The following is a 14,435-nucleotide window of genomic DNA, read 5'->3' as shown; positions in this document are numbered from 1 at the left end:
GCAGAATAGCTTTTCTATTGAAACTGTCAGTTAAAGTACAGTACTTGGAAATACTTGGAACTTTAAGTACTACAGAAACAACGTTTTTCTAGTATTTCAGCATTTTCTCTGTTGCTTTTGGCCATAGCTGAAGTATGGAGAGGCACAAACAAACCAAAAGTCTGAAAAAAGTGTTTATGCTTTTTTAGTCCTTCATATATATAATCTCCTTATACAGAACATAAAAACTGAGGTTTAGCACATTAGTTGGGTTTATTTAAGTTTTTGTCTTGGCCAGTGTTTTGGTTGTCCATAGTCTGTTCTGAACCTCTTTAACCCCAGTGCCTGTTTTTGTAGTCAAATGGGTTAGGTCTGCAGAAGAGGGAGCACAGCTCCTATCCAAGTCGTCGGACCTGATGCGTGTGAGGTCTTGGCCAGTGCTTGGGAGTCTCCTGATACCTGATGGCCCTCATCCTCCTCTGTCCCCATGACACTGGTGTCTGGGCTGCACTCCAGCATCGCTGCCTTGCCTGCATCCGGATTGCTTTTCAAAAGTTCTGGTTGCAAAATTGTCCTGTGTTCAGTCTCTGGTAGCACAGTCTGCTGCCCCACTGAGATCTCGTTTACACCCTTTCCAAGCCTGAGCAGGAGTGCTTTGGTAGAAGGGCAGAAAGGCTTCATTCACACCTTCTATGGGCTTTGGTCAAGCTTTTGTTTGCCTCAAGGGCTTGTCAGTTGGTCCACTGGATGTCGGAGTTAGTTTGAATAACATTCTCTCTATGTTGTGCTGCATCATCTTTCAGAATTTGCTTAAAATTTTTTTTTTTTTACCAATGAGGTGTGGGTTGTTTGTCCTGGAAATCCCGTAGTTCAGAAAAATAAAAGAAGTTCACAAATGGGGTTTCATAGAATTAATGCAAAGCAAACCCCCATGACTGTGACTTTGCTGTCTTGAAGGGACTACATTTCAGCTAGTTTGAAAAAACACTGTCAAAATTACTCCTACCTTAAATAGATTCAGTAACTTTTTTATTTTGATTGGACATGTGCTTCTTTCTCCACCACAGGTATTATTTTCTTAAAGTCAATTATGGATCCAGTGTGTAATTTTAAAAATTGTGCAAGTTCCAAGGGTAAACCAGACTGTGCAGAGCCCTTGTCTCGGGGTGAGCACACACCTCGTTTGCAAGCACAGCCTGTGTGAACATTAAGCTTCATCAGTTGCCTCTTCAGCAGCCTGTTTAAAAATGATTCAGAGGAGTGGAAAAGCAAAGATATTATCAAGCTACATGTCCTAAAATGTATCCTGGGAGCTGTGTTCAGTGTAGAAGATCTGTTTGGCTATTTAAAATCATATTGAGACTTTCTAGTCCCTGAAGATCTTCTTTTAGGTTTGCGGAGTTGGTTACTCTGCAAACTGCCAATTTTTTATTTTTATTTTTTAATATGCAAGATGTAAGTAAGTCAGAATGAGCTAATTTAGCCAATGGAATTTTATAACAAATGTATGAATGCTGCGGGTTTCCCTCCCTCACCCCCTCCAGCAGAAACATAATTTGCAGAAATGAAAACAGTCTCTGGCTGGCTTTAGGGTTTTCTCAAAAATAGAAACACTAGAGTTTGTCTGGCTGGGCCAGTTTCCTCACCACACACCTGGAGTATATCACTTTAAAAAATACATTATGCCTCATTAAATTACAATTAAATGAAATCATGATCATTTGTTTTTCTGGAAGGAAGATGTTTTGCATATTGAAAGCCTAATTTGTTGCAGGTGACAAAAAGGCTGAACAGATTATTTAATATCACTTTATTTTTTATAATGTTGCTCACTGGTTAGTTTGCATATACTTCAGTAGCTCAGAATTATATTATTGTAAATGTTATGGCTCTCAAGATACTTTATTTTATCGTCCTAGCCTATCACTTAGCTATCTAGCTGCTTCTGTTTACTGGCGTTGTTTATCTCCAGTTGCAGGAGGACATGAGATTTTTCCCCTGTGAATCAGTTTTCTTATTAGCTCTCCTGCTGTTTACATGGTTCCTAAGCTGCCAAAGCACTTAGAGGAGCTGCAGAAAAACCCTCTTCGGAAGCAGGTTTTCCTACCTGGAGCAGGGCATAGGGAGCAGGGCATGGGAAACTGGAGCGAGCAGCGAGTCCCTGTCCCTGGAGCAGGTGCCTGCATTAGGACATGAGGCTCCCTCAGCCTGCTGGTTGAACAGCAGCACTGAAAAATGTTGCTACATCCTTGTAGCAGGTCAAGATGAGACCCTCATAGAAGCAAGAGGCACAGGCACCGAGTGAACTCCATGATAGGATGTTTCTAGTGATGAATCAGAGCCTTCAAGCATAAGAGTTGGTATCTCAGGCAGTGAGATACCTCTTAGTGCCATGACCAAGCCTCTTGTACCTGTGAGCCTCTGATTTACATACAGAGTCAATGACTGCACAGAAAAGTAATTGCTGGCATGCTTTCACATATGTTTCTGCTCTCCATTTTTGAAATTGGACCATAAATTTAGCCAGGCTAAGATGGGAGGGAGAAAAAGCTGTCTTAGAGTCAGCTCCAGTAACTGTCAGTACCCTTTCTTTCAACCTAAACTCATGATTTTTTTAAGTTGATATTATCTTAAAAAAAAAAGTTTTATATCCTTTAAAAGACACAGGGAATCAGGAATTTAGAGAATTGGTTGGACCGATGTTTCATTTATTTATTCCATTTGGAGAACTTTTCAATGCCTTTAAGGGAAAATTTTAATAGGGACTTGCTGTATCGATCTTGGAATCATGCAGGTCGTGGCTTCAATCTCCTGTATGTCCTTATTTTGCTTAATCTCCCCCAGCCTGTAAGCCTGTCAAATGCTAGAAAGGTTTTCAAAATGTCCTTAGCTTTTCTGAGGGCTGGTAGACCCTGAGGAAGAAGCCAAGTATGAACATGCAGTTATGTTGAGGTCACACAGAATACCAGAGAGCAGCCCAGCACTGCAATTTCTTCAGACTTTTTCCAGTGCAGACCTTTTTCAACAGCCAGGTTCTCTCTCCCATCCCATTTCTGAGTGGAGCTCACCATGGTTCTATTCCCAGCTCCAGTCCTTCTGGTGCCCACTCTGATAATTGCAGAAGAATGTAATTGGGAGTGTCTTAGCTTGATTATGTAGATAAGGAGCTGAAAAGATGGAGCTGTGTGCAGCCTACCTTCAGGTTGTGCATGGAGCTTGTTTTGAGCACTGCTGGTGTAAACACTGCTGAGGTAGAGCTTTCATGGATGTATTTTAGTGTAAGTGTTTAATAGCAGAAAACAGATAAATGCAGATACAGATATATCGTTTGCTGGTCAGATGGTTTTGTCAGGAAGCCTGGTAAATAAGATCAATACATACTAAACATGTTGGCATTTGTTTAACGGGCCAGCTGCAGTGAAAGTGTTTTAGTAAGGGTTTTTGGAGAAGACTCTCAGACATGGAAGAAAATAAACTAAGAAAATAAACAAATGTTACAGGGCTCTGAGTGTGCAGTTGTTTTCTAGTAACATTTTTCTTACAAGAGAGGAGTAAGCCTTGACTTCACTTGCGAGGCAGCTTGCCTTGGTTGAGGCTGTAAAGTAAGTGCAAAATGCTCGTGTCAACAGCGACAGCGAAGTCGTGTCCGGGGTACTGTGGGGTCCCTGTGCACACGACTGCTGAACGCTGCTCCTCTCCCAGCAGCAGGGCAAGGTGAGCCCTCCAAGCTCTCACTGGGATTTCACAGGGCTTCTGTGGCCAGCATTCCTGGGAGCAGTGGTGCAGACAGCCTCTGGGTTTTGACAGGAGGGAAGCAGGAAGGGTGTGGGATTGCTCAGGGAAACATATTGACAGAATAGCCTTTTAAGTGTCTGATATGAGGGGGTGCCTGGGGGAAGCTGGTGGCACACACTCTGTCCCCCCCCTACTTTCTGTAGGCCCTGATCCAGACTTGTGTGCCGTGCCTTTAATGTCTAGGTAATCTGTGTGACTGTTGAGTGCATACAGTTATGCATAAATTTAATCCTATCATTATGTTTAAGCCTCATTTAATGATATTTTCATCTCTCCAACTCTTTTTTTTTTCTCCTTATTTTTTGGAAATGTTGTGTAATGGCTTTTGTAAAAACTAGATTAGTATGTTCATTCATGATTGCAATGTGAAGCCTGTGGTATTTTAAAATGAGGAATGAAAGAATGGGTTAAATCCCTAAAGATAGATTCTAAGGTTTTATTATTGCTCCATTTTTCTCCTTTCAGAAATGACTGTCCAAACAGAAATGAACGGACTGTAACATCAAAACCCAGCCGAACATTTTTCTTTATAAACCTCCTGTACTGTTTAAATGTCGAAACTAAATTTACCAACCTTGGCAGATTTGTCAAAGATGAACAGGATTGCCAAGTGTTCCCAGCTTCAAGTAAAAAGAGAGAGAGATATCTAACAGCTCCTAAAATATTTGCAGCAAGCACCTGGTGATAACTGCAATTTCTTCTACCCAATGCACCTACCTTCCTATCCAGCATCTCCATACTCAGAAGCTTATTACAGTGCCAGAATAGGACAGTCCCAAAATAAACCTCAGCCCCCAGAAGACAAACATTTTCCTACAAAATATCCCCTCAGGGAGAGCCCATGAGATTCTGATGTAGGTTCTCAGTATTGCAACCCAGCTGGTTACACTAAACAAATTTTAAAAAAACCAAAGAAACCCACCAACACATGACTGGCTTTTTTTTTTTTTTAAATTTTTTTTTTTTTAAAACAGGGCTTGTTGTCAGAGATCCTGCGTAAAGAAGAAGACCCTAGGACAGCTTCCCAGTCCCTTCTGGTAAACTTGAGGGCAATGCAGAATTTCCTCAACTTGCCTGACTCGGAGCGGGATCGTATCTATCAGGATGAGAGAGAGAGAAGTATGAACCCAAATGTGAGCATGGTGTCTTCAGCTGCCAGCAGCCCAAGCTCCTCCAGAACCCCCCAGGTAAGATGCAATCCCTTGTTACCTGTTTGTTGTGTGGACTACTCCAGGGAAGGAGTTTCTCTCCACCCTTCCCCTGTCTGTCATTCCCCTCGCCCAGATGAGTTGTGGAAAATTTTTGTAAGGTTTTGGAATGCCTGTTAAGAGACATTTAGTGGATTGCAGCAAGAGACTGTGATGATCATTCAAGCTTTAATCAATGCCATAAATGCAAAAGAGTATGTAACATTAGTGCCTGAAAGAGTACATATGAGCATTACATACAGACTCTTGATATATGTCCATTAAATGACTATTATAGAATATATTATAGAAAAACAGTGTATGTAGCTTTTTACCTGTGTCTTTTACATTTTTCAGAATACATGGAAAATTTCTGGGCTTGTGGAGGGATTCATATATGTTGCAATAAAAACTGTGTAGGGAACAGAGGTCGATAGTGGATTAGATAGAAATTGTTAGAAATCAGAGTGCTCCGTATTCTGCATAGGAAGTCACAGTCTTTGAGTTAGAGGTTTTCATGAGTAATTATTTGAAGTACAGAAAGTGGAGATGGGCAGGGTGCTGGGAAGGAAGATGATGCTTTAGGGCTCCAGCTGTCATCTCATTGCACATGTTTATTAACGTGCTGTTCCTGCCCACTCTTCCCTGGGTAGGTTATTCCTTTGCACTAAGAAAGAGCATCCACATACTACGCTGTAATAGTCATCCCCCCTTGTACCAGGCTGCTTGTGGTCCCAGACATATACTCTGGAAAGTGAGAGTGGTTGCACAAGGGTGATGATTAATCCCTGTCATGACATTTTGCCTAACTTGAGTTTGAACTTTCTAACAGTGCAGACATGACGGCTCAGTTCTAGCACTTCTCTGTTCTTTAGTAAATGGGCCTGTATAACCCTTATAAATAGTATCACTGAGGACTTGAATTCTGTAGCCACAGCTGCCAGAAGTAAGTAAGCAATGTGGAGAGAGCCAGGTTTCACATGCAAACTGATCATCCCTAAGAAAGATGTGTTGATTCTGTAGAAACTGTTGAACTTGTTCATTTTAACCCAGGCATTTGGGTGCACTTCACCACCATCAGTAGTACATCATCAGTACATGATGTAAAGAACTGTTCTCACTGAAAGCAAGCATATCCTGCCAACCCAAATTTGACGCTGAATTTTTATTACATGGGAAACTCATTGCATACTCCTTATCTTTTTTAATTACCTTTAAGTGAAAATAAAAATATACAGGGAACTATTTTATTATTTAAATAATGTACCCACTTTCTGCATGTGTTTATTCAATTAAGAATTAGCTTACTTCTAGTTATATTTATTGCAATAGGTTTTGCAACTAGAATCAAGTACCGAAACAAAATTCAGCGTTTAGATGCAATCCAGTGAGAATAAAAATTGGTTCTGTTACCCCATCTCATCCCTGTGTTGAAATATGCCATTTTCCCATGCTGTAGTCACAGCTAGAATGTAATTTAAAATAATGGAAATCTTGCCTGCATTTGTAAGAGCTGAGTTTTGCAAGAAACCATACTCTAAATGTATAAAACAGCCCATCCTTGCCTTATTTCAGCTTGAAGAATCCCACAGAATATTGTGAGGTTTTTAATCAGCAGAAGCAACACACAAAGGTTTGCGTACCCAATGATCGCCTTGTGCCCGCTGGATAACATTTCCCCAGCCCTCAGAGGGCCAGCACCCATCAGCACAGGTGCTGTTTTGACAATTTGGACACCTCTGCAAATGAGGCTGCTTCCCAGATCCCGGGCAGGCAGCACGGCTACGGTGCTTCCCCATATGCCCGGTATTAGTTCTGTGATACAAATGCCATCCTCGCCGGCAGCACAGCGATTCCCGGCAGCGTCGCCTCCCCAGGAAGCTACCCTGGAGCAGTACAATCCTTTCAGGAACTGTGTTAGGGAGCTGGAGAAGGTGATGGAATGGCATTTGGAAACATGGTTTCCATAGATACTGATCTCCTGCAGCAGTGCTTTTGGGATCGAGTGTGCTGGGTAGGAGGAGAGCAATGGCAGATACCTGTGGAAGTGGTGGTGCTGGGGAAGTCATGCAGAAGGTGTAAGGGTACACAGAGTAACCTGGCTCAGCTCTCCCTGACTCTGAGCCAGCCCCAGGCCACCCTCATGGGATGTCTCTGGCTCAGGACCTGCCTCAAGGTGAGAACAGCAGATTGATCCAGCAAATGGGTACGAGTGCCATGGGGAAGAGGCTCCAAGCTGTTAGGGGTTGTTGTGTCCATGTGGAACACCAAGCACTGAGGGCTGAATTTCAGTGCTATGGTGCTGTGGCTGCAAACACTTCTCTTTCTTTTTCCCCAGCTGTTTGCAACAAGATGTTTCGATAGTGGCAAACTCCTTAATATCAAGGCCAATTTTGAATCTAGACCTCTAACATAAAATACTTTATTTTAGTGACTGTGATACTTTGGTTTGGTACTTGCCCTGCCTACTTCAGTGGTTAAATAAAAAATGGTGCAGCTCTCAGGGTGTGCAGGGAGATTGTGTTTTTCAGAGTGGAGCTAGAAGCTTAGGAGACCCATGCAAGATGGAGCTATATTTTAAATCTTTCTTTTACATGCTAATTTTGTTCTTCTCAGGATCTCAGACCTCTGTAATGGCCTTTGAGGCCGTGGTGACCTCGGCTGCTGCGCTAGCCAAAGGCTCCAGCGCCTGGGAAGGTTTTTTTTATACCCGACAAAGCTCCATTAAATGAGTCCTGACAGACTTGGACAGTCCTCTTCCTTCCCATGATCCCTTTGTTGTTTTCTTATGTTTCCCACAATTGCCCTAACTCTCATGTATCTGTAAACATTGAATTTCAGAGTGTGGTGTCCCTGTCAGTCCATCCATCGGTCCGTATCCGACATGTGCTTATGGCCTGTGGATGGCAGCGAGTTTAGCTCTGGGCTCCCGGGGCACCGGTGGCTGTGAGCTGCCCCAGCTGCCCCTGCCCGAACACAGGGGGGTGGACCTAGTGGGAGCAGGATATTCCTATGCCCTTTCTATGTGTGTCCTGCCTACGACAGACAGGGAACCAGCCCAGAGCAGTGCTTTCTGAGCCTGGGGAGTAGGACAGGGAGAAGATACAGGTTTGTTAAAGCTTTTTCTGGAAGCAGTAAGGGGGAATGATTAGTCTAGCTTGTTGCCTTGATTGAATTTTGGCTCTGTTATTTATGTGGCCTTTGGTACAAAAAAGATGTTAGGGAGAGGAAGATTTGGAGGACAATAAAATAGAAAGAGAAGTTCAGAAGGTTTGGTTTTTCCTAGTTAACTTTCCCAGTATTTGGGCATGTCTGCTTAGTTAAAAATGAACATTGGATGTACCCTAGTAGGCTTCAACTGTGACACAGAAACAGGAACCAGCTGAAAATGTTCATAATGGGCCCAAATATGAGTGTCACCAGGGTGTACGTGTGGGTTGGATCTATTGGGAAGTGTGAGCTTTGCCACATAGGTTGTGTTGTTTCTTAAGACCTTTACATCTCAGGAGAAAGCAGAGATTTTATATCAGTAAATCACGTTTCCTTTAAAATGTGTAAGGGGTGCAGTGATCAGCCCTGGTATCTCTCCTCTTTGAGCTCAGGAAAGCAAAAGAAATCTGTCTCCATGGGGCTGCTGGTGCCAGGAGCTCTCAGTGAGCATCGCACTGCCCTCGCTGCCTCACCTGCTGGTGTGTTCTGGGGACCCCCACGACCGAGGGGCTTTAAAATCAATGTCTTGTAGCAGTCTGCTGAACTGTGTTGATAGAAGCCTTGTAGGGGTAGTCCAGCCCAGGGAAAGTTCTGGCAGTGTCCGTTATTGTCCTTCATTTGTCACAGAAGCTGATGGGAAATCATTCAATTAAAAGGAGTGCAGCGGAATACGCAAAATCTCAATATGAGTTTAGGAGAATGAGGGCAGCACATCAAAGGCATGCCAAAGCCCAGCTTTATGAAATGATTTTTTTTTTCATTTTCACTGATTTCCTAGGTGAAATTAGGTGACTGTCTGGCTAGCATAATGATGATAAGGCTGGGAAACCATACATACTCAAGTGACATACATATAGTTTTAATAAAGGATGAGGGAGACTTGAGGGAGTGCATTAAATTGAGTAATAATTTATTATTTAGAGACCTCTACCCATTTACTCATTTTTTCTGGGAGAATTGGCTCTTCCTCCAAGGTGTAGGCCACTTTTAGAGAGGGGGGAGAAGGTAGAGCCTGGCGGCTGGGCTGCAGTAGCTCACTGGCAAAGCCAACTTCAGCGACTGCCTGCAGCCGAGCGCCCTGGCTACCTATCCTGTTGTTGAGCTGCTCAATAAACACGCTGGGAGAGGGAGAGGGGGAGAGTTGACAGGGCCTTGCATTTCCTATAGGAATGCACTGCAATTATTTCCAATCACAATTAACCTGATTAGAATAATGGACAGGAAGTGTCCCTCTGTAGCTAATGCAGTTTGGCATCAGCTGACTGAAATCCTTTGATAATTTCTGCACAGATGGCTGGGCTGAAAGCAGCACTTTTTTAATTATTATTTTCATGGTCTCTTGGTAGGCCAAAACCTCGACACCAACAACAGACCTCCCCATTAAGGCGGACAGTGCCAACGTCAACATCACAGCTGCCATTTATGACGAGATCCAACAGGAGATGAAAAGGGCCAAGGTATCTCAAGCTCTGTTTGCCAAAGTGGCTGCCAATAAAAGTCAGGTGAGTGATATAGAGGATTTCATTGTCACGGGGCTTTTTGGGGTTTTGTTTTTAAAGCAAACTCTGGGGTTGAGACTAGGCCCACCTCCTCCTCCCATCAATAAAATTACATCTGTTCCTACAATAATAATAATCTTCATCTCTGGGGAACCTGTCGTGTTTGGCTTTTGCCTGCTTAAGTGGTTTCTTTTTCCCTTTTAAAAGAGGCTGAGGGAAGGGTCAGCTCACAACCGAGCTTTTTCTCCCCTTTGGTACAAACATGTATGTCTTTTCCCATGTGTGGTATATAATTTACACTTCTGCTAGCAGGACAAGGAACTTTTAAAATGCTGGTATCCTACTCATTTGGTGGGTAATTAAATTGTTTTCTCAAGTTATTAACTGAGGGAAGGCAATGGGAAACGGCATATTAGGCAGGTGTTTCCTTTTTTGCATGTTGTATGTGCTGCATACAGTATTGCCATGTGAATAATTCACATCAGATCCAATCATTTTTATGAAAAGGCATGAGGAGACATTGCAGTAAGTTCTCCTGGATTAATTTCTACCTTGGGTGTAAAAAATACATGCGGGCAAACCTAGGTCTGGGTGAAATTCTTTAAGAGAATCCATTAATTTAAAAATTTCATCCAACTCTTTAAAAAAATATAATGCACCAGAAGGGATTTTATGGAAAGGCGGGCAGGCAGATTTTTTTGAAGGGCAGCAAGTGGATTGTTGGAAGGAATTGTTTACTCAGTGAAAAGAGCTGGTTCTGATCCTGGATGAAATTACTGAGTTGTGCTAGGAGAGGGCATCAATATGCACACAGAAATGCACAAATGTGTATATGACAATGAGAGAGTGGGATAGAAGTATCTAGGTGCATGCACTCTGAAAGATACATTCTTTTCCTCTGTGCAGGAAAACAACATTGTAGTAATTAAAGTAGATATAAAATAAGTGGTTGAAAGGCTTATAAACAAAGCGTCAAAGGCTATCAAAGCACATGGCGGAGCTTTGTCCTTGTTACAGGTATTTGTGCCCTAACACATGGAGATCTGATTAATTTTTCCTTCCTCATTTAATCATTAATTTTCTTTGCCTTTTGCTTTCTCTTGTCAGGGTACAGGGGTTACAATCCCTCTACCCCCAACAAAATCCTGGGCTCAGTATGAAATATATAAAAGGAAAATACCATGGAACCCTCTTAAACTGTTAAATGCATAAAAATCTCATGTACCACATGGCAAAATATAATGAGAACTGGAGCTGTTAAACGAATAAAGCTGTTAAAAGCATAATGCCACTTGGCACAACTACTGTGCATTTAACGGTTTTCCACTGTGTAATAAATGACATATGTGGTAAACGTGCAGTAAATATAAAAACTGCACAATTGATTTTGCAAACGTGCCCCTTATTCTTTACTCCATGCAGATATCAAAGTTCCACCCAGAATCTGGACTGGACAGCTTTTAATAAGGAGTGTTTAACATAGACCGAATGCCAGCCTCTCTGAGGTTTGGCTTAAAATTGCCTGCAAGCTTCCTGTCATTATACCCAGAGGCTTCTTGAAATAGAGAGGGACTGAACCACCCAACAATAATTTGGGTGGCTCACCAGCTTTGGTCTGTGCCAGCTTGAGTGCGCTCTGGCAGTATTGCACACCAGCGCCAAAACAAAAATAAGATTTGTAGTCTTTCACATGGAAAAAGAACAGGGCAGATTTTGAACACCAGATGCAAAAGGTTAAGAACAGGATCCACAAATGTTATTGTTTAAAGCAAAGTTACTGCACATAAAGGTTTTGTTTCTTCAGCAGCAGCAAATAAAGAAGTGTTTTTGGGGCTGATGTTTCTTTTGTTTCACAGCCCTGCCAAAGCAATACAGGCTCCCTGGGATGACCCAGCATTTGCCATGCTGAGATGTCATAGCACTCTGCTGGAGCATGAAAGTGGTTTATGGGGGCACTGGAAGGCAGGGAAGGGAAGCCATAGCCAAGAACCATAGTGGTGTGGGGCCTCCCCCTGCCCCAAAGCCCACCTGTGTGCCTTCTCTGGGTGGCTTGGTGTCCCTGCTGCAGAACGGGGTGCTCTGTGGCCCACAGAAATGCCAAAAGCAAGGACTCATCTGCTTGTGTAGGGCAGAGCCATGGTGTCATGGTCAGCATGGCTCCTTAGGTCTAGCTTGTCTGAAAAATAGCAGTTGGTTGTTCCCAGTGTTTGCACAGTCCAGTTGTGCCAGTCATGACTACTGCTGGTGAAGATGCTGCTGATTTCAGCAGCTGAGTTACGTGGTGGGAAGCACTCATTGAAAACTGCCCATGTTTGCAGAAGAGAAAGTTTGAAAGAGAGGGAAAAAAAGAGCGAGTCTGAGGCTTTGCTTGGACTCTCCGCCAAGGTTCGTTCACTTGCTATTCTCCACAGGCCTGGCTTGTGTTGCATTGGCTTCCTCTATTATTCCCTCACCCCAGACTACTGAGAGGCTTCCAGTTTGCTAACAAGGCATGTGTTATGTTGGGCGCTGCTGTTCTGTCAACAACAATCCACGGTGCTGTGAGATCTTCACAGTTTTAGCAGGCAGTGAGGCTCCAACAGGGCTGTTTTGACATTTTATACACAGGGCTGTATGTCATGTACCCCAGAGAACATCCAGAGGCAATGGAGGCCTCATTTCGTCTTCTGTCTCCGTACAGGAAGAGTGGTACCCACTGAGAGCAGTTATTGCAAGTGGCATCATCTACTGGTGGAGTTAATTGACCTCTAATTTAACAAGCAACCATCTTCATTCTTAAGTCATGGTGGAGTCTCAGTTTAGCAACTAAAGAGAAGGGCAGCTTCTACAAACTGAGGCTGCAAATCACAGAGCTCACAAGTCAACATGTCAGGGCCTCATGGAGGTACCAAGGAAGTATAGGGAGAATTCTTTAAGGGAATCCACCTTCATAAAGATTTCAAGCCATTCATTTTAGACGTTGACTTATTCAATCATCACATATTTACCTTAATATGCATTTTATTCCTTACAACTTATATATAGACATTTTTAGCCTTGTTTTTGAAGTGATGTGTGTCCCTTTGTATTTTTGAAGCCAGCAGGAGCTGAGAGCTCAGTGCCACAGGACAGCAACCAAAGCTGTCCTGCTATTATAGTTGCCAGCTATTAGGATGTACTCGCTGGATAGCATGCTTCTCTGGGGTTGCTGCCTGCCTGTGCCCTTTGTCCTTTTAGTGGCTAAACCTGGAACCTGTATCAGCACATTGGGAGTGTTTCTGAGTGTGGCCGGAACAACAGGATTTGGTTTCCAGTCTACGCTTTGGGCTCTCCTGGTTATATTTAATTCACAAGAAGATGGGTTTTTGGTGTGCCATTTCAGAGAGGTTTGGGAGGCCTGTGTGTCTGCAGAGCTGTGCAGTGGGACAGTCAGAGACTTGGATTGCTGCACATTTGGACTGTTGGTTGTCAAAGCTGGCTTCTGCATTCAGCTCTACAACTGCTCAATAGCACAACCTCAGGAAAACCATTTCCCCCATGACCATGTACCAGCCCTTCTGTACTGTGCAGCAGCACCACCCCTTTGACTTCTGCTAGTGAGAGGCTACATCAGAGGCTGTGCTGTGCTCAGCAGACATTTGTTTCTTAGTCTGTGCAAAATGAGTTTAGGAATGTAGTTCTGTTCATAATAAACAGTCACTATCAAAATAAATAGTGGGCACAGTTGGCTGGAGTGCTTGTTGACAGTCTGAGTGAGGGAAGAGCTGGTATGAACGTGGAGACCAAACTCCCCACAGTTCTACCACGGCAAGAGACTCTTCTTAATCAGGCTGGGGCAGCATGGGGAAGTGGGGTGCATGCTGCTGAGTATCTACCCTGGGCAGGGCAAATGGAGCCTTCACCAGTCCGGTGAAACAAAAACTATAGCCTTGGAACTGAAATTTTTTGCAAGGGACTGGAATTTGTTCCAGTTATACCACAGTAAAGCAAGAGAGACTCCATGGAGCAACATTTGAAAAAACATTAAGCTGGCAAAGCTCAGTCTCTGGTTTGTATCTTTGCCCTGTTTAAATGTGGGCAAACACAGAATAAACTCGACTGAGGGTTGGAAGCTGGGAGTAGAAAAGCCCTTCATTTGAGACCCTTCAGGTAAAGAGAAACCTAGGCCTATGGATGGAAACCACTGTGACAGTTCCTCGCCTTTTCATGTTGAGATCCCTGTCTCATTGCCAGGATTATCTGGGAGCCTCTTCTCTGGCCCAGGAGGGTGTTAGCCCACAGTAGGGCCCCATGCTAGATGGGACTCAGCACCATAGCCACCTTCCCATGTCCTTACCTTCCACCAGTCCTACAAGAAGAAAGTGCAGGTACTGTGAGAGGAATGAGCAGCGTCACTTGGAAGAAGTGTTAACTCTAGAAACGCTTTATTTCATCCTTCCCCCTCCTTCCTTCCCAACTTAGATTCCCTTGTATTCATTTGATGTGATGGGATGCCTTCTCTCCTCTTTCTAGGTTATAACAGGTATTTTCTGTGCCCTTAAACTGATTAGCTTCTAGTGATGATGAATAGCAGCTAGAAAAAGCAGCTGGTGATGAAGATGTGTAGTGTATCCTAGTGTGTGTGTATAGGGCACTTCCTACTGCTGTAGCATCTCACTGCCTTTATGATGCTGTGAATCTCTACAGCTGGGGTATATCTTTTGTGCTGATATTTTGATGTTCTTGTTACATACTGAGGAAATACAGAAAGACATTTCTCTCCTTGACTGAACTTGGAATTTCTTTG

At 43.3% G+C, this 14,435-nt stretch overlaps 1 protein-coding gene across 4 annotated transcripts in view; it reads left to right on the top strand.

Annotated features, from left to right (window-relative positions):
• SATB2 (SATB homeobox 2) overlaps positions 1–14,435 on the top strand; it is a 190,441-nt gene that overhangs the window by 144,047 nt on the left and 31,959 nt on the right. For all 4 annotated transcript variants that reach the window (XM_032693580.1, XM_032693583.1, XM_032693581.1 and 1 more), the window contains 2 exons: positions 4,749–4,961; positions 9,518–9,673. In XM_032693580.1, the coding sequence (XP_032549471.1) occupies positions 4,749–4,961; positions 9,518–9,673 (369 nt within the window). The remainder of the gene's footprint in view (positions 1–4,748; positions 4,962–9,517; positions 9,674–14,435) is intronic.

The sequence above is a fragment of the Chiroxiphia lanceolata genome, chromosome 7, assembly GCF_009829145.1.
Source record: "Chiroxiphia lanceolata isolate bChiLan1 chromosome 7, bChiLan1.pri, whole genome shotgun sequence".
Lineage (NCBI taxonomy): Eukaryota > Metazoa > Chordata > Aves > Passeriformes > Pipridae > Chiroxiphia > Chiroxiphia lanceolata.
The sequence above is the reverse complement of the archived record's forward strand: the minus strand, read 5'-3'. Positions and strand labels throughout refer to the sequence as shown.